The 21,044-nt window shown below is 39.6% G+C and overlaps 2 protein-coding genes across 4 annotated transcripts; one reads left to right on the forward strand and one right to left on the reverse strand.

Annotated features, from left to right (window-relative positions):
• The first annotated feature begins 8,750 nt into the window (after positions 1-8,750).
• On the forward strand, positions 8,751-13,131 carry LOC115144522 (charged multivesicular body protein 2a). The gene is made up of 6 exons (XM_029685573.2): positions 8,751-8,885; positions 9,419-9,586; positions 9,705-9,884; positions 10,073-10,203; positions 11,160-11,221; positions 11,374-13,131. Exons 2-6 carry the CDS (start codon positions 9,419-9,421, stop codon positions 11,493-11,495), a joined length of 663 nt encoding a protein of 220 aa, XP_029541433.1. The 5' UTR covers positions 8,751-8,885; the 3' UTR covers positions 11,496-13,131.
• A 2,497-nt stretch (positions 13,132-15,628) lies between these two features.
• Positions 15,629-21,044, reverse strand: LOC115143901 (male-specific lethal 1-like 1). 3 transcript variants are annotated; one of them, XM_029684354.2, is made up of 10 exons: positions 20,873-21,038; positions 19,365-20,134; positions 19,067-19,263; positions 18,651-18,979; positions 18,444-18,508; positions 18,231-18,298; positions 17,915-18,039; positions 17,671-17,743; positions 17,178-17,239; positions 15,892-15,981 (listed from the first exon to the last, which is right to left on the reverse strand). In XM_029684354.2, coding segments are annotated over exons 2-10 (1,572 nt in total). In that variant the 5' UTR covers positions 20,016-20,134; positions 20,873-21,038; the 3' UTR covers positions 15,892-15,979. The 3 variants fall into 3 exon arrangements, with proteins under 3 accessions (XP_029540212.1, XP_029540213.1, XP_029540214.1); XM_029684352.2 differs by lacking the exon at positions 17,178-17,239 and having other exon boundaries at positions 15,629-15,981; positions 20,873-21,044; XM_029684353.2 differs by lacking the exons at positions 17,178-17,239; positions 20,873-21,038 and adding an exon at positions 20,536-20,720 and having other exon boundaries at positions 15,629-15,981.

A 21,044-nucleotide genomic window follows, 5' to 3' on the forward strand; every position in this document is an offset into this window, starting at 1 on the left:
GGGTGAAAGTCTAGGGTTCAGGTTAGGAACGTCCCAAGGAATCCGGATAGCAGTGACTGTTCATAAGGTGAGAGATGGGCACAGTATTTGACAGCTCAGCGGTGACACAGACATTTTTTTTAAAATTACAAGCGGCAGATGCCATTTTCAAGAGTGTCTGCCCCAGATAGTTTCCTTAGAGACAATGAGAAGAATTACCAAGATGTCTTTGATCCGATTGAGGAGTAAGTAGGCTATATTTAAGTTGTGATATGGTTAGGAAATATTAAGGCCTACTGTGTTGATAGAGCAAATTTGCTTTATTTGAAAATAATACATTTTCGCTGATAACGAGTTGAAAGCACGTAGACAATATTATTTACTGTGTCGAGTAGGCTATTGTAAAATAATAACATCATTTGATGTGTTTGTATTATTTATTTAATGGAAAATATATACATGTGGTGCAATAGGATATACATATTTTACATTGTAATACACTACCCCTACATGCCATTGTACTATAGGATATATACATATTTTACACTGAAAACGACTACCCCTACATGTCATTGTGTGCTGGAGCTATGGGTTTATTTTTCCACTGTCACTAGGCCTAGACATTCACACTCAAACTGAATTAAATGGGGGATGCATAAGTACTTTTCACTGAAGAAGAGAAACTAGGTACAACATACAACTTTGATTGAAAACCTAAAATCATGCCTGACAAGACCAATGAAATCATAACGGGATCCTAATATAGTCTTGATAAAGGGGTAGCCTATCCTACAATTATGTAACTGAATGTGCTAGTATTATTTATTTTATTGATAAATGAAATTGGATGGGTATGCTACTTCATTCATTGATTATGGTATTGTAAAAGGTAGATACAGGATTAGCCTATAGTCTACAATAATAATGTAATTGAATGTGCTATAGTATAATGTATTTCATTGATGAATGAAATTGTAAATGGGGACGGTAGGCCACTTCATTCAGTGAATATCTCTGGGAGTATGTTAATGAAGGTTTTTGAGCTGTATTATGGCAATGTCTAACTCATTTCTATATCTTTATTTTGGTCCAGAAACCAATCATCGTCACTGCAGCTGTTCTACAACCACCCAAACTGCTCTCCCTCCACAAGCAAACACATCCTCTTCTCCTGTTCAACTAATTTGCAGCCACACTGAAAAGGACTGTACATACAGTGGGGCAAAAAAGTATTTAGTCAGCCACCAATTGTGAACACCCACTTAAAAAGATGAGAGAGGCCTGTAATTTTCATCATAGGTACACTTCATCTTGTCACGCCTTGGTCTTAGTATTTTTGTGTTTTCTTTATTATTTGTTCAGGCCAGGGTGTGACATGGGTTTATTGTATTGTCGTATTGGGTTTTTTGTAGGCATTGGGGATTGTGGCTGAGTAGGGGTGTTTAGAATAGGCTTGGCTGCCTGAGGCGGTTCTCAATCAGAGTCAGGTGAGTCTCTGATTGGGAACCATATTTAGGTAGCCTGAGTTTCACTATGTATTTTGTGGGTGATTGTTCCTGTCTCTGTGTTAGTTAGCACCAGACAGGCTGTAATAGGTTTTCGTGTTTCGTTTGTTGTTTTTGTATATATTAGTTATTTCATGTATCGCTATTCTTCATTAAAAAACATGAGTAACCACCACGCTACATTTCGGTCCTCTCCTTCGACAGACGAACGACGTTACACATCTATAACAGACAAAATGAGAAAAAGAAATCCAGAAAATCACATTGTAGGATTTTTAATTAATTTGCAAATTATGGTGGAAAATAAGTATCTAATAAATAAATAACTACCAATAGACCTAAATTATAAGCATTTAGTCAATCAAATAATTACTGTGTAAAACGAGGAATGCAATTACTCTATTTAACTAATAGGATTAAAGAATTGACACTTGTAATAATGGAGCTGTGAGTTGGGAAGCAGGTGCAGGTGAAACATTTATTAAAACAAAACCAGTAACGAGACAATTCCATAAGGCTACATGCCGGTACACAAGAACAATACCAACTGGTGAGAAAACATAAGGGAGTGACACATAAAGGGGAGGAAATTATGAAGGTCAAATGTATGCAGTTCTGTCCTTGAGCTGTTCTTGTCTAATGATGTTTTGTATTATGTCATTCTGTATTATGTTTCATGTTTTGTGTGGACCCCAGGAAGAGTAGCTGCTGCTTTCGCAATAGCTAATGGAGATCCTAATAAAATACCAATGAAGTCCAGGTGTAAGTCATAATGATTAACAGGTGCATGTCATTTAATTTATTTCACCTTTATTTAACCAGGTAGGCCCGTTGAGAACAAGTTCTCAATTACAACTGTGACCTGGCCAAGATAAAGCAAAACTGTGACAAAAACAACAGAGTTACACATAAGCAAATGTACAGTCAATAACACAATAGAAAAAATCTATGTACAGTGTGTGCACTGTACATTTATTAAGGCAATAAATAGGCCATAGAGGTGAAATAATTACAATTTAGCATTAACACGAGTGATTGATGTGCATGTAGAGATACTGGGGTGCAAAAGAGCAAGATAAGTAACAATATGGGGATGAGGTAATTGGGTGTGCTATTTACAGATTGGCTGTTGTCATGTCTTTGGCTATGCCGGATTAAGTGATATGACATGCTATTCTATAAAATCCTTTCTCTGTAATTAATATTACCTGATTGAGCTAATCATGTAAATGTAATTAACTAGAGAGTTGGGCACAACAAAATATTATTTATAGAGCTGTTATCTTCCGAATAAACTCTTAAAGACCTAGTAATATTTTACATCAATAGCAGTCAATATTAAATGTCACCTTAATTCAGTCTCATCTGAAAGTTGTAAATTCTTGGTTATCTGCACGAACCCTGGCTAACAAGTTGAATCAGCAATACAAAATTGGGTTTAATTATTTATTTACTAAATACCTAACTAATCACACAGAATTACATATACACTGAATGAATCATACCTTGATTACAAATTACGTCAAAGGAAAATGTCCCTAGCAGACGGAACAGATATGACAGCTGGTTACACAAAATAAAATGCTGGGTTTGAGTGAAAGACTTGAGGAACAAAGGGAGAAACATGCTATCGTAAATACAGTATCTTATGCATTCTAAAATTACCGCCCATTTGGAAAAGGAAAATGCAATCAATATTTACTCTGAGCTGCGCTTCGGTAGGTTGGTGGTAGATGGAAGGCCGTGTTGCCCAACACAGTCCTTTGAAGAATGTCTCTGCTGGTAAATTGATCCGTTGTAGTAACGTCGTTGTGTGGTAGATGGGATACTCTGTCTGTTCTTTCCTAGCCCACGTATGCAGCTGATGTTGCTAACTCAACAGCTAGGAGGTATCACTTCTTTAGTGAATAAGAGTTCAAAGTTCATACCATTCGCAACTAAAGCTAACGCTGAGGTTGGCTTCGTTCTGTAGTTGTCTGAACCATTCTGACATCGGATCGTCATCCTAATGTACCCGGAACAGTTGACATGTTAGTCCTTTTAACGTATGGACCGTCGTCCTCACATCCTCGGAACAGGAGGTTACATTTTCGTCAAGGGCTTTATATAGTGGAGGGAGAAGTGTCACAGTCGTCCTCCTCTTCATCTGAAGAGGAGAGGCGAGAAGGATCGGAGGACCAACATGCGGCGTGGTATGTGTTCATGATGAGTATTTAATAAAAGAAAGCACTGAACACTGAATACAAACTATACAAAAACAATAAACAAATAACGACCGTGAAGCTATAAATGAGACCTGTGCTGACACAAGCAACTAACATAGACAATCACCCACAAACAAACAGTGCAACCCAGGCTACCTAAGTATGATTCTCAATCAGAGACAACTAATGACACCTGCCTCTGATTGAGAACCATACTAGGCCGAAACATACAAATCCCCAAATCATAGAAAAACAAACATAGACTGCCCACCCAACTCACGCCCTGACCATACTAAATAAATACAAAACAAAGGAAATAAAGGTCAGAACGTGACAAGAAGGGTGTGTCTTCATAGTTTCATAACCCATGTCTCTAACCATATGAAAACCCAAATCTCTCATTTAGAAGCTAAAATTACATTTAATCTTTTCACCAATAATTTTATATTCAAACATTTAAATTGCCCAACCATACCATGTGAATCTGATAACTATAATGTGTAGACTTTCCACTGAGTTTGTCATCCTATCATTGATGAGAATGTCTCAGATGACAACCGAACTGACATCATATTCATAAAGTACCAGCGCATACAGTGGGGAGAACAAGTATTCGATAACCTGCTAAATCGGCAGTGTTTCCTACTTACAAAGCATGTAGAGGTCTGTAATTTTTATCATAGGTACACTTCAACCGTGAGAGACGGAATCTAAAACAAAAATCCAGAAAATCACATTGTATGATTTTTAAGTAATTAATTTGCATTTTATTGCATGACATAAGTATTTGATCACCTACCAAACAGTAAGAATTCCGTCTCTCACAGACCTGTTAGTTTTTCTTTAAGAATTCCTCCTGTTCTCCACTCATTACCTGTATTAACTCGTTAACTGTATAAAAGACACCTGTCCACACTCAAACAGACTCCAAACTGTCCACAATGGCCAAGACCAGAGAGCTGTGTAAGGACATCAGGGATAAAATTGTAGACCTGCACAAGGCTGGGATGGGCTACAGGACAATAGGCAAACAGCTTGGTGAGAAGGCAACAACTGTTAGCGCAATTATTAGAAAATGGAAAAAGTTCAAGATGATAGTCAATCACCCTCGGTCTGGGGCTCCATGTAAGATCTCACGTCGTGGGGCATCAATGATCATGAGGAAGGTCAGGGATCAGCCCAGAAATACACAGCGGGACCTGGTCAATGACCTGAAGAGCACTGGGAGCACAGTCTCACCATTAGTAACACACTACACTGTCATGGATTAAAATCCTGCAGCGCACGCAAGGTCCCCCTGCTCAAGCCAGCGCATGTCCAGGCCCGTCTGAAGTTTGCCAATGACCATCTGGATGATCCAGAGGAGGAATGGGAGAAGGTCATGTGGTCGGATGAGACAAAAAGAGCTTTTAATCTAAACCTTACCCACAGGCCAGCATCATGACACTGTGTACAGGTACAGTGATTGGTAAGCTGCTCTGACAGCTGATGCTTAAAGTTAGGAGAGGGAGATATAAGACTCCAGCTTCATTGATTTTTGCAATTCATTCCAGTCATTGGCAGCAGAGAACTGGAAGGACAGGCGGCCAAAGAAAGTGTTGGCTTTGGGGCTGACGAGTAAAATATACCTGCTGGAGCGCGTGCTACGGGTGGGTGTTGCTGTGGTGACCAGTGAGCTGAGATAAGGGGCTTTACCTAGCATAGACTTATAGATGACCTGGAGCCAGTGGGTTTGGCAATGAACATGTAGTGAGGGCCAGCCAACAAGAGCATACAAGTCACAGTGGTGGGTAGTATATGGGGCTTTGGTGACAAAACGGACGGCACTGCGATAGATTACATCCAGTTTGTTGAGTAGTGTGTTGGAGGCTATTTTGAAAATGACATCGCCGAAGTCAAGGATCGGTAGGATAGTCAGTTTTACGAGGGTATGTTCGGCAGCAATCGTGAAGGAGGCTTTGTTGCGAACTAGGAAGCCGATTCTAGATTTAAGTTTGGATTGGAGACGCTTAATGCGAGTCTGGAAGGAGAGTTTACAGTCTAACCAGACACCTAGGTATTTGTAGTTGTCCACATATTCTTAGTCAGAACCGCCCAGAGTAGTGATGCTAGTCGGGCGGGAGGGTGCGGGCAGCAATCGGTTGAAGAGTATGCACTTAGATTTACTAGCATTTAAAACCTCTAGTGACACCCCATCCCGTGAACGGAAGCGTTGTCATCCTCTGACACTAATTATCATAACGCAACGGACATAAATATTACTAGAAAATATTCCTATTCATGAAAATCACAAGTTAAATATATTGAGACACAGCTTAGCCTTTTGTTAATCACCCTGTCATCTCAGATTTTCAAAATATGCTTTACAGCCAAAGCTAGACAAGCATTTGTGTAAGTTTATCGATAGCCTAGCATAGCATTTTGTCCAGCTAGCAGCAGGTAACTTGGTCACGGAAATCAGAAAAGCAATCGAATTAAATCGTTTACCTTTGATGAGCTTCGGATGTTTTCACTCACGAGACTCCCAGTTAGATAGCAAATGTTCCTTTTTTCCAAAAATATTATTTTTGTAGGCGAAATAGCTCCGTTTGTTCTTCACGTTTGGCTGAGAAATCGCCCGGAAATTGCAGTCACGAAAACAGCGAAAAATATTAAAAATTAGCTCCATAATATCGTCAGAAACATGACAAATGTTGTTTATAATCAAACCTCAAGGTGTTTTTCAAATATCTATGCGATGATATATCCATTGGGACAATTCGTTTTTCAGTAGGACCGATTGGAGTAATGGCTACCTCTGTATTTTACGCGAGAATCTCTCTGGGAGCATCAGGTGACCACTTGCGCAATGTAGCCGCCTACGGGTATTCTTCAACATAAATGCATAAAACTACGTCACAATGCTGTAGACACCTTCGGGAATACGGAGAAATTGTAATCTGGTTGATAGCCCATTCACTGCTCAATAGGGACACATTGGAACGCAGCGCTTTCAAAACATGAGTCACTTTCTCAGGCTTTCGCCTGCAATATCAGTTCTGTTATAATCACAGACAATATTTTTACAGTTTTGGAAACTTTAGAGTGTTTTCTATCCCAAGCTGTCAATTATATACATATTCTAGCATCTTGTCCTGACAAAATATCCCGTTTACTACGGGAACGTTATTTTAACAAAAATGAAAATACTGCCCCCTAGTCACAAAAGGTTGTGTTTGAGCCAATTCAGTTGTGTTGTGTTAAGGTAGTGTTGGTATACAGAAGATAGCCCTATTTGGTATAAGACCAAGTACATATTTTGGCAAGAACAGCTCAAATAAGCAAAGAGAGAGGATAAGTTCATTAGAGTTACCAGCCTCAGAAATCGGCAATTAACTGCACCTCAGATTGTAGCCCAAATAAATGCTTCACAGGGTTCAAGTAACAGACACATGTCAACATCAACTGTTCAAATTTGAGATTTTTGGTTCCAACCTCCATGCCATTGTGAAACACAGAGTAGGTGAACGAATGATCTCCACATGTGTGGTTCCCACCGTGAAGCATGGAGGAGATGTGATGGTGTGGGGTGCTTTGCTGGTGACACTGTCTGTGATTTATTTAGTATTCAAGGCACACTTAACCAGCATGGCTATCACAGCATTCTGCAGCGATACGCCATCCAATATGGTTTGTGCATAAGGGACTATCATTTGTTTTTCAACAGGACAATGACCCAAAACACACCTCCAGGCTGTGTAAGAGTTATTTGATGAAGGAGAGTGATGGAGTGCTGCATCAGATGACCTGGCCTCCACAATCACCAGACTTCAACCCAACTGAGATGGTTTGGGATGAGTTGGACTGCAGAGTGAAGGAAAAGCAGCCAACAAGTGCTCAGCATTTGTGGGATCTCCTTCAAGACTGCTGGAAAAGCATTCCAGGTGAAGCTGGTTGAGAGTGTGCCAAGCTGTCATCAAGGCAAAGGGTGGCTACTTTGAAGAATCTCAAATATAAAATATACTTTTATGGTTACTACATGATTCCATATGTGTTATATCATAGTTTTGATGTCTTCACTATTATTCTACAATGTATAAAAATAGTAAAAATAAAGAGAAACCCTTGAATGAGTAGGTGTGTTCAAACTTTTGACTGGCACTGTAGATGATGAGTACCTTCGTCAGAAATTCCCAGGCATGGTCAGTGCATCACGCCTGACCCATATGGTAGATGTAAGGAAGAAGAAAAGCCTGTCGATATTATTGTTGTTTGAGGAGACTCTGCCTGAATATGTGAAGCATGGATATATGAGGTATGCGGGGAGAGCATGTCCAAACCATTATAGTGTAGAAATTGTAAAGGATATGATCACGTGTCACATGTTTGCAGACGGGAGAAGAATATTGTTGCAACTGTGGTGGGGATCATTTTCTGGACATCCTTGAGTGACCTGTTAGAGTGAAGGAGGTCGAGGTGTCAAGGATCTGGGCTGCGCAGCGGATCACCTATGTGGAGGAGGTGAAGAGAGTCGAAGGGGCAAGAGGCAACAGTGTTGAAGATATGGTGGTGGATACATTGCAACCAGTTGCTAGTGTTTTAAGTCAATCGGGTGATCTGGATACACTCATTGCAAAGAAGGTGGATTTTGTGGCATTTAGAGCCATAGTATTTAATTGTGTCTAAGAAGTCCAATAAGCTGGATATCATTATATCTGCAGCTGATACGTTTTGGGGGCTCCAAGACTTTACAGCAGAAGCACTACAATGACTTTTGTCGCTAGGAAATGTCCCGCCCTCACAGGAGGCTTCTGAGCCTGTGTTGGGACCTGATTAGAATTATATATTTTTTTTTTACAGAAAAGCAGGTTGATTTAGTTTAGTTCACTTATTTTTGTTTGGTAGTTTGCATGATATTTTATTTATTTATTTTTACCTAAAATGTTTTCCTTTTTTGGGATACTTATTATCCACCAGCACAGTAAGTGGCGGAATGCACATTTAATTGTTGCGAACGCCATTATGCCATAGAAGAAGAATCAAATCAAGAAGAATAAGGAGAAGAAGAAAGAGAAGGAGTAGAAGTAGGAGAAGGATTAGGAGTAGGACGGAAGTGAAGCTAACTTTCTGCGGAAGTCCATAAAAGAAAACAAAGCCATCTATCTGTGCAAATAGGGAGTCTGTTTCCGATTTAAAACCGGTGAAGACCTCTCAAACGGTAGCTATTTTCCATAACAGTAGTCATTATCGAGACATAAACAGCCCCGCCACGAAATACTTCATACACTGTAACATAAAATTGAATAATAACTAGCTTGTTACTATGACTTAACTTCGTAGTTAGCTACCTAGCAGCTAATGTTAGCTACTAACGTTAAACTAACAAGGAAGCAAGCATACCTAGCTAGCTAGCTAATCGTTTAAAGGTCTACATAATCAAGCCCATTTAGCTATGCATAGTAGGCCTGTTTATTGAATTCTGTGAATTTGATAAATCACGTAAACGATGCTTGTTAAAAAGTCCAGCTAGCTACAGTAAATGGATCAGATAAGGAGTTATCCTACACTAATTCATGTTTATAATGTAGCCATCTTACAAATGAAACGTACAGAAAATTAGTGCCTGTTTAGTGGGAAAACGAACACATTGTAAATTCTAAGTAATAATGACTGACAAGAAAGAGAGGTGGATTTGGATGATATGTGTAGCCTAATTATTTCCTGATTTTCTTTTCCAATTTTGTACATTAGATGGAGTTCCTGTTTGGGAAGAGGAAGACCCCAGAGGAGATGCTGAGGCAGAACCAGAGGGCACTGAATCGAGCCATGAGAGATCTGGACAGAGAGCGACAAAGACTGGAGCAGCAGGAGAAGAAAATAATAGCTGACATTAAGAAAATGGCCAAACAAGGACAAATGGTGAGAGAATGAGGACAAATATAAGGGGCTGTTTAAAAGGGAAAAAGACTTCACGCCTTTATGTAAATTGTCATGCATAATTTTCAATTGTTTCACACTTATCCACACACCATTCTAGGATGCTGTCAAGATCATGGCGAAGGACTTGGTTCGCACAAGGCACTATGTGAAGAAATTTATTATGATGAGGGCAAATATCCAGGCAGTCAGTCTGAAAATCCAGACTCTCAAGTCAAACAACAGCATGGCACAGGCAATGAAAGGAGTCACCAAAGCCATGGCTACCATGAACAGACAGGTGTGTATCTTTTCATTGTTTCATGATTCCTGTTAAAAACACGATTCAACTCTGTATCGAGAGAACTTGCCAGTAGAACTGTATCACACTTAAAAAGCCTCAAACTTTTGTAGTCGTTTTTGTTACTGGTTGAATTGTGCCCATACATTCCATTGGCTCACAACATAACGTCCACTTCCCCTACACAGATGAAGTTGCCACAGATTCAGAAGATCATGATGGAATTTGAACGACAGAGTGAGATCATGGACATGAAAGAGGAGATGATGAATGATGCCATAGATGATGCCATGGGTGATGAGGATGATGAAGAAGAGAGGTAGGGGGTTCATGACAGTGAAATTCCAGCCAAATCCTTTAAAGGATAGGTACACTTTAAATGTCATGTCATAGAAGTGTCCAGACCTTTTTTTTGCGATTTCACTTGGTTTTGAGAAACTTATCCCACCGGCGATAGACTTCCTAATGCTCATTCTGCAGAGGCACAGATAAAACATGAACCATGAATGCTGATTGGTTAAAAGTGCATTCCAGCCGGTGTCTATTCCACAAGTTCCCACCGGTTAAATCTATGACGTTAAAATGCCTATTTACTCTGTTCCATTCGACTGTGCAATCCACTGTCTCATCAGCCCAGGCAGGGAAGTTATTAACTTGATCTCCACCATAAAAAAACATCTAGACATTCTCACATTTCTTTTAGACTAACATTTAGTTTTCAACATTGGAGATTTGTATAAACCTTGGTGTCTGTCTCCGACATTTGCAACATTGTTTCAATATTCAAATTCGATCTCCAACTGTTCCATAGTAATGAACGTGTCAGGAGTCGGGTCGAGAGAGAGAGGCGGGCAGTTTCTCAGCCAATCGAAATCATGAATTAGCAACTCGTGATACTTTTCCGTGTGCGCATGCGCCGGCTACATGGAGAAGTTATCATTCTAGTCCAACAAAATGGAAAATAACTATACTGAGAGAATTGTCATTTCTAAAAGGATATATTTGGATGTTTTTGGAGCCTTTGTTAATGTTTTATCTGTGCATGAGGAAGTCTATTGCGGGTGGGGTAAGTTTCTTAAGACCAAGTGAAATTGCAAAAAAAATGTAATTTACATCCAAAATACAGATTTGGTTAAAAAAAATCTAAAAATGAAAGTCTTCAATATGAAGACATCGTTATTTGTTAATGTTATTTTAAATTGTACAATTTTTATTTTTGGCATACTTATGTTAGCTGGTAAATGTATGGAAACACTAACTCTGTTTTATTTTCAGTGATGCTGTTGTGTCCCAAGTGTTGGACGAGCTGGGTCTCAATCTCTCTGACGAACTCTCAAGTAAGGAATAAAGTGAAGTTATTGTGCTTGCAGTTAGTAAGATTTAAAACTGCATTCACTTCTCTAATATGCTGTAGTAGTGATACAGCTGGTCATCTCTTCATCACGGTTCCTATTGATTGATTTAAATCATTTCCTTCCTGTTCATTTAGATCTGCCATCCACGGGAGGTAGCCTCTCAGTGGCAGGTGGGAAGAAATCTGAACCCCAGCCAGCTCTGGCAGATGCAGATGCTGACCTGGAGGAGAGACTGAATAACCTCAGGAGAGACTGACACAACAGCACTTTGGCTGCCTGGTGTTAATACAGCTAGATGTACTCAGCAACTTAGATTTCTGTATCTATACTGAACAAAAACATAAACGCAACGTGTAAAGTGTTAGTCCCATGTTTCATGAGCTAAAATAAAAGATCCCGGACATTTTCCATACGCACAAAAAGCTTATTTCTCAATTTTGTGCACAAATTTGTTTACATCCCTGTTAGTGTTCCTCCGTTGCGAAGATAATCTATCCACCTGACAGATGTGGCATATCAAGAAGCTTATTAAACCAGCATGATCATTACACAGGTGCACCTTGTGCTAGGGACAATAAAATGCCACTTTAAAATGTGCAATTTTGTCACACAATACAATGCGACAGATGTCTCAAGATTTGAGGTAGCATGCAATTGGCATGCTGACTCTAGGAATGTCCACCACAGCTGTTGCCAGATCATTTAATGTTAATTTCTCTACCCTAAGCTGCCTACAACGTTGTTTTCGAGAATTTGGCAGTACATCCAACCGGCCTCACAACTGCAAATCGTGTATGGTGTTGTGTGGGTGAGTGGTTTGCTGACGTCAACGTTGTGAACAGTGCCCCGTGGTGGGGTTATGGGGCAGGCATAAGCTACAGACAACAAAGGCAGTTGCATTTTATCGATGGCAATTTGAATGCACAAAAATACCATGACGAGTTCGAGGCCCATTTTTTTAAGGTCTCTGTGACCAACAGATGCATATCTGTAATCCCAGTCATGTGAAATCCATAGATTAGGATCTAATTTATTTATTTCAATTGACTGATTTCCTCATATGAACTGCAAATCAGTCAAATCAATGAAATTGTAGCATGTTGCTTTTATATTTTTGTTCAGTATAGATTTCCTTGTGGAAGTGGTGGATGAACACTGGAGGATTTCAGTGAGAAGTCCATGTTATTACGGTATATGGCTTTTTGTTTGCAGGTATTGTTATCTTTTATCAATGACTGATCAGAATCATTATCCATACACAATTGTTCTAAAAAAATTAACATTCTCCTTTAAAGGGAATATTTTAATTAATTGAGTTTGAATACACCCAAAGGCATGTTATTTTTGCTTCATGGGTAAATTGAACATTATTTAAAGGAACCCAAAGTTAGTGAATTTAGACTATTCTAATAAAGTAAACCTTTTGTATATTTGATGTACAAGCATCACTACATTTGTACATTCTTACCTTTCATAGGTGTGCCTAAGAGCATCCACTACACATTGTCAGATATTAACATGATTTCGTAATGGTTTTACGGTTTGTGGTTTCTTGCTTGCTTTTGATTTATTTTGTATAATTATATTTGTGGGAGTTTGTATAACCTAGGTTTAGAATTATTAATGGGACTGCGGAATGGATTTTAAAAAACTAAAGTGTGGTAAAATGTATGTACAATTTGGTTAATTTTCCTCCATGTCAAATGTCCAAAAAAAGGGGCACTTACTCGATGGTGCCTGATAGAGCTGAAATAGCCTTTTATCCATAAAAGTGTAGTCATCATGAGTTCCTGATAACATAATATTTATCGAAAGGTTGATTGAGGGTGTGGTTTATATTTGTAAGAAATGTCCTACTTTGCCTTTATTCAATAAACATTTTTCACATGACAGATGCTGGAGCTAATTGTCTTCCCTCAATACCTAGAAATGTGATAACATTAATGTACATACCCTGCCCGACCCATGTAACGACACAGTGTCAGCCAGAGACTACCCCCCCCCACCCAGCAGTGGTAATTATACACTAAGCTCCCATGGTGTAACCTGCTTGCCTCTACATTCTCATTGCTTATATGCCAATGTTGTTCAAACTCTGGTATCCCAATAGTATAATTCAAGGGGTTTTCTAAAAAAATTGTGTTTGCACTCCATTTCACTGACGGATATGGCTCCATTATTAATTACCATTATCAATCAATTTCAGAGCTTGTTAATCTACAAATCAATAACTGAAGACTAGGCTTAACTGTTAGATGTTTTTTGTTTTATTCCAAAACAAACTTGTCAATTATTGTCAACATACAATCATTATCATAGAACAATAATATTGAATGTACTCAACACGTTTAAATAAAATAAAACAGCCATGTTTTCATATTTACAACATTTGTTTGTGAAGACTAATTTCACATAATTTGAAAACCACTCTGTATTTTGTGGTCTGTAGCGTTGGAGGCCATTATGCCAAAAGTAAAATGTTTAAGCGATAACGCATCACCAGGAGCTACAGGTAACTACCAAAATAATGGAAACACGAGTAAATGAGGGATACAAAGTACTGTATATTGAAAGCAGGTGCTCCCACCCACACTGGTGTAGTTCCTGAGTTAATTAAGCAATTAACATCCCATCATGCTTAGGGTCATGTATACAAATTCTGGGCAGGCCATTATTTTAGCTACCCTGGCTAAATCCCCATAGAATGACAATGCCCCATCCACAGGGCACAAGTGGTCACTGAATGCTTTGATGAGCATGAAAATGATGTAAACCATATGCTATGGCCGTTGAAGTCCTCAGATATAAACCCAATTGAACACTTATGGGATATTCTGTTGCGGCGCCTGAGACCGCGTTTCCCACCACCATCAACAAAACACCAAATGAGGGAATTTATCGTGGAAGAATGCCATCTCATTCCTCCAATAGAGCTCCAGCCAGTTGGGCTGCATTTGCACATGCAGTCCAATTGTAATATTTTTTTCACTAGCTGGTCTTTTGACCAATCAGATCAGCCCTGAAAAATAGCTGATGTGAAAATACTTATGTGATTGGTCAAAAGACCAACTAGAATAAAAAGATCACAATTAAGCTGCCTGTGTAAACGCAGCCATATAGAATCTATGCCACGGTGCAATGAAGCTGTTCTGGCTTGTGGTGGCAAAAGGCCCTATTAAGACACTATATGTTGGTGTTTCCTTTATTTTGGAAGTTACCAAGATTTTTAAATATAGCTCGAATTTAAGAAGGAAAATACCTAGCATTAAGTTTGAGTGCTCTAGCTGATTAGGCTAAACTCTAATGCCAACAAAACCCATGTTTTCTAAACTTCACCATAGGACTGATGTCTATATCTCAGTTATCTACTGCAATTAAGCGTATTCTGATGTACTGGAAAAATACATAAAAATGTAGAACTCAAGCAAATTTATCACATGTTAGAGATTGGGCTGGAGACAAGGCAGTTGTCTGAACAAAGCAGTGCTTTTTGAATAAAGCAGCCAAATTGTCATGCTTTTGAAATTCAAACAGATGTTATTTCTCTTCTCTGAATTGCACTAAGCGGAAAGGATGTCGTTTCATTTACAGCTCTACCGTGTTAACAGTTGATATCGTTTGGACCAAATTTGTCATGCAGACTCGCATAATAAAATTATGAAAACAAAACAAAGCATACTGTAGAAGATCAAAGGTTCTCAAATTAATTTAAAAGCCAATGTTGTCTACCAAGAAGCAGTCAAACAAACTTGCTTTCATGAAGCAAAGTATGGACAATGCAGAATATCAATAATTTTAGCATCAAAGGAGGACTTTTAAAAATCTAATATTTACTGCATTTGTAATTTTAAAAAACATACATGCCGAGAAAGGATCAAACACCTTATATCCACACTTTAGTGCACAATGATAAAACCTTTCGCTTGAAGCGGTGTCCACATAAGGAAATATTATTACAGTAAATACACAAACAGGAAAAATTGTTTACAGTTTCAATCAAAGCAAAACCCAGAGCATGTAAACGCCAATGGTGCTTCCAGCGCACAGGGTTAGTTGTATATTGTACAATTCAAGCACTGCCATTCAGTCAAATCAGAAAACGCCACTTCTCTTCTTACCCTTTAGATCACAGTCCCCAAGTTACTAAGTCAGGTGACAACTATGTAATAATGTAGTAATGATCAAAAGCTACACATTTTAGTGATGATGCAGTAATTAAGGATGACTAGGCACATTACACCAAATTCCAAAACATTAGAACATGTGCTCCCCAATTATGCTTCACAGAACGTGCTTATTACTAAATTGCTACAGTAGAGACATACTAAGTAACTATTGTGGTTTACCTTATAATCACTTAGCTGTTAGTAGGGGGACTGTTATCTGAGGGGGGTACAGCTATTCTTTCATTTTGAGTAGCATGGGCAACAAATGTACCATAGCTAACAAATTTGGTAGCCATTTTCCCAATGTACAACAGCTCCTTCTCTAAGACAGCTGGCAAGTGACAACACGGAGGACAATGGTTTACTTTTCCACAGACTATTGAGAGTAGTGCATGCTACGCCAGTGACAGCCTAATCCCACAAAAGAAAAGAGAACCTTTCTGGGGAGAGAAGAGGGCTCTCTCTTTTGCTTAACACACGCAGATACCACCTCACTTCCGACAGGTACGATGTGGCGTGTGTTTTTTGGGCACCTCGATGCGGCAGCGGCTTCGCTGCCAAGGCAGGTCAAAGTTCCTACAGAGGAAGACAATTCAGAAATACAAATGTTGACTGGAGGAAGCAGGGAAAGGTTACTGGGAAAATCCGACCCCCATAACCTAAAAAGCATTTCACATTTGGTTATCATTCAATTGGCACAGCACGTGTTAAATAGAGAGAGTCTCAATTGTTTTCAGACTCATTGTATAGATCATTGTCTCAATATGCACACATGCAGACATGTTAATAATAATGACTGTTGGAATGGATAAATGTATAAAAAAAAGTGTTTAGGAAAATTGTATTGTATAGAGATGTATTTTTTTTCTCCATTTTCTTTAAAGGACTTGCAAAACTACCGGTATATAAATATCCTCTGGCAATAGCAGTGGTATAAAGTAAAAATTCTTTAAAAGTACTACTTAAGTCGTTTTTTGGGGGGGGGGTATCTGTACATTACTTTACTATTTATGTTTTGGACAACTTTAACTTCACTACATTCCTAAATAAAAGTATGTACCTTTTTCTCCATACATTTTCCCTGACACCCAAAAGTACTCATTACATTTTGAATTCTTAGCAGGACAATAAAATGGTCTAATTCACACACTTATCAAAAGAAAATCCCTGGTCATCCCTACAGCTTATCTGGTGGACTCACTAAACACATGCTTCATTTGCAATTGAGGTCTGAGTGTTGGAGTGTGCCCCTGGCTGTAGGTAAACAAAACAAAATTAAAAACAAGAAAATTATGCCATCTGGTTTGCTTAATATAAGAAGTTTGAAATAATTTATACATTTACTTTTGATACTTAAGTATATTTGATCAATTCCATTTACTTTTGATACTTAAGTATATTTAAAAGCAAATAATTGTAGACTTTTACTCAAGTAGTATTTTACTTGGTAACATTAACTTTTACTTGAGTGATTTTCTGTTAAGGTCTCTTTACTTTTACTCAAGTATGACAATTGGGTACTTTTTCCAACACTGGTCAATAGGTAACTTACTTGAATTACAATGTCTTCAAAATAGCATTAACGTTTTTTGAATTGACACCAGTTTGCATTCCTATTGCCCTCTATTGTAAATCATTAGGCCTATGCCCCCTTCTTTGAGAACAGAGGAAGGAATAGGCATCAAAATGCTTGCCTATGAGTGCTTGGGGTGTAAAATATTCAGTTTGCTTAAAACTTTAAAGACATACTTGGGGGAAGAATAAATACTTGCATTTTGATGAAAGGTCTTTCTGTGAAACTCGCCCTGCCCCGCCACCTGCACCATGGTACCATCTTGAAAAATAAATTACGCATAGTACTGGATGAACTCAAGCTAGTGGACATAGGGGATAAGTTAGGTATGTAAATCACTAACTCAACTATACAAAGAAATGTCCAGTGACAAGCCTAACAAAAAAGCCTACTTATATAGTCCTACAAGTGAACCTAAAGGAAAATGTCAAAACCTGAATAAAAGATCAAATAGACAAACAAATAACATCTCTGCATACGAATGGTATATCACACAAACTATCTCCTTTGAATGAAAGATACACAAAAAATGCATAGATGTGTTTGTTTGGACCAAGTGCTTGAAAAAGGGTGCCATGATGTGTGATAGGGTTGTTCCCTGCATGTTGAACTGAACCTACAATGAGCGTTGTAGTTGAAAAAGACTGACAGGACTACTGGTGGATGAAATCAAAAATACAAAAAAAACTTACTGTTGAGTAAGCTTCGGCAATGGCCGGCCAAAGGCCACCACAGGCAGGAAAGGGGTGATGATTATGGACTCGACTGGAGAAAATAAAGAAAAGGGAGTCTCAAAATCAAGACTGTGTCTGCATGCAATGAAAACATTGCTCGTAAAACTTCAGTAAATGACAGTATTAAAGGCGTAGCAACTTTATGGTTCTGTAAAAAACAACGGTTCCATGTTTAGAAAGCAGATGAAGTGACCTGTCATACCATCCTCAGTGTCCGGGTAAAATGAGGAGACCTCTGGCTCACTCTCCTGGATCCCCTTCTTCTTGTTCATGCGCTGCTGGAGGCGCTGAAACATGCGCTGCTCACGGATACGCTGAATGTCCCATCTACAAAAAACAGGATTCAGTGATAAAGAGCGATAATGAGAGAGCAAGGAATGGATGAAAACGTTAGTGGTTCAATATAGTAAATTGAGATTGCATTACACACACAAAAAAGGAGCCGTAGTGAGTGAGGTTAGAGACTGACCATGATGAGGCATTGAGAGTAACTTGGAAGTCAGAAAACCCATTTGTACCTTTTTCTTCTCTTCTCATCCAACTCCAGCTTTGCATGGCGCTTCAAAAAGACACTGTCGTCCAACATCTTGGTAAAACAACACAAACACATGGTTGATGTGGTTAAGGACCATTTGCAGGGTTAAATGCTGAGTTGAATATTGTGTGGTATTACAGGCTTGATTTCTGACTCTCAGTTTAAATTGTAAAGCCTGTGTGCTCTCCTCTCTCACCTCTGGGATGTCACTGGCAGCCTCCTCATCCAAGGGCTCCATACTGTTTTCCTTCCAGGATGGAACTGGAAAACAGAACCGTGTAAAAAAAAGACAGGACTAATAGCAATACTATTTGGATTTCTACATCATTATTCATTGCGAGGCAATATTACACAGCTTAACACTTGGACCGGAACAATTGGCATGTGTGGTGGGACTACTCACTGGCTACAACCTCCTCTTTCTTCGGGGATGGGGATGGCTCACGTTGGGGGGAGGGGGGCGGCTGATGCCAGCGACACAGGTACATCTCAGTAGTAGACATGAAAGGGAGCTCCTCCATCTGATCGGTGCGCTCCGGGTCCTCTTTGCTCGGGTACAGAGTATCCCTCTCCACCGGTGACCGACCAAACCCCATCTTCTCTGGGGTCTCTTTACTGCGCAGCTCCCTCTGATATGGTGAGCCAGCTCCACACTCTGACTTAGGGGAGGTGAACTTAGAGCCTTTCCCTCCTCGTGACTTCTGGATTTTTGAGTCCAGGAAGCAAAATTTCCTGCATGAGCAGAGCAGATGTATTAGTGAGTAGAAGATAGTTTGACTGAGGATAAGTGAATGCAGAGTAGTATTTTGGGTCTGTTACCTCTTGAGGCCTTTGCCGCCTCGACTGAAGGGGATTGTCCTGGGGGTGGGAGTCTGTGGGCTGTCACACACTTCTAGATCCCACAGGTCCTCTTTATCTGGGGTCCAGGGCTCTAGTGGCTGAAATAGGCGCTTATCACGTGGGTCCTTCCTCGTCAGCTGCAAGCGACGCTCCATGCGCTCAATACGCGCCAGCAACTATGTATGCAGACATGTTTCTTTAAATGATTTGGTTCTAAACAAATGACAGCGTTACTGTCATCTACAAACAATTAGACACTTTAATATACTGTGCATACCGTCTCCTTGTCTGCTTTCAGCTCATCTATCTCCTTGTCCTTGGACTGCAGCTGTTGTTGCTGTTGTTCAATCAAGTCCAGCTGAAGGAGGAGAATCTGCCGGAGGCAGGTGGCCTGTGTGTGGGGGTTAGCAGGGGTTTTTCTGATGTTCCTCCACTTGCCCTCTGTGCTGAACTCAATGGATGCAGTGTTGACAACTCCTCCAGGGGAGACCCCTCTGGTGCTATCAGCATCCTTGGAGTTATTGTTTGAAACCAACTCTTTATTATCCATACCATCACTCAGAAAGTGTTTACCTTTCATTGGGATTCCCTCACCCCCCATTTGTCTGACAGAGGATGACGGCACCCCTGTGCTTTCCCAATTGTCACCTTGAACTAGTGCCCCTCCTGCTTTATTTTGTGCAGCAACCACTGGGGCCCGAATTATGTATTTCTGGTCTATGATCTTAGTTTTGCTGAGGTTCTCCCCTCCAGTGTTGTGGATGTCCCCGTGTACGTCATGGACATCTATGACAAAGTCACAGGTTTCTCTCTTGATTGTTATGGAGTTCACAACATTTGCATTTCCAACTTGTGATTTGTCAAAGTCAATTCTCTCAGTGTCCAGCTTAAATCCTGCATTAGCAAACAAAGTGGATCTCATAGTCATGGCGAATACAACTCAGGTGTTATTGAACTAGCATTACAGAATAACTGCTTATTCTGCAAAGCAGTCAAGTGTCATTGATGCCTATTTCCTGTTTCATTGAGCCTGGATCAGTCTTCCTCCTGTAATAGAAATAAGTTATAATCAGTATTGCAACCAACATTCATCGACTGCTATCGGGTCTAAATCAAATGTGCTGTCTAGCAAGCTAGCTAGGCACAATGTTGCTCAATGACTGGCAACCTCACTAGTTACTACAACTGACTGACACATTAAATACTGCACTGCGCCTGACTGCTGGGCACCCTTTCACCAGCTAACTATCTAAAACTATACAACATTTCAGCTAGCAAGCTAACTGTACAGGACAAACAAGTTAGCTAGCTAGTTAACGAACACTGAGTCTCCCAGCATCTAGTTAGCGTCTAACGTTTGTAGCTAACGTTAGGTAGCTAGCTAGCTAACTAGCTTGTTACGTAGGGTATATTATTTTAAAATTGGGTAACAAATATGGCTTGCACACCCTCATGGTCTTGCCGAAGGGTTTGGTAGCTAGCCATTTTTACTGAAAAATACAAGGGTGAACGTGGGTAGCAGTTGGCTAGAGTGGTTCGTGCTTCTAGCAAGTGTTAGCTAGCACTTCGATATTTCCTCCATTTTAGTCCATCACGCATTGCCATTGATGAAAATCATAGCGAACAGTATTTCACTGCACTGCCACTGACTCGCTGCATGCGAAAGGGACTTGGAGGAAGTACGTAACAACCTACTGAAAATAAGTTATAATAAGTTAGCATATAGTTTCACCGAGCATGGTATTTTGTGTTATCCCTCATTTTCGTAATATTTCTCAAACTCACCTAGTATGTTCATGTTCCACTCTTGCATACTTGTTTAAAGCGCCCAAGATGGCGCATGCGTAGTTACGGCAAATGGTCATGTTTTCGTGTTTTGGGAAGAATAAAGTTGAAGAAAAGCATCAGTAGATGACATCGATGATCTGGAAATAGGTTTGGCCCACAGCGTTTTTAC

Source organism: Oncorhynchus nerka, linkage group LG16, assembly GCF_034236695.1.
Source record: "Oncorhynchus nerka isolate Pitt River linkage group LG16, Oner_Uvic_2.0, whole genome shotgun sequence".
Classification (NCBI taxonomy): domain Eukaryota; kingdom Metazoa; phylum Chordata; class Actinopteri; order Salmoniformes; family Salmonidae; genus Oncorhynchus; species Oncorhynchus nerka.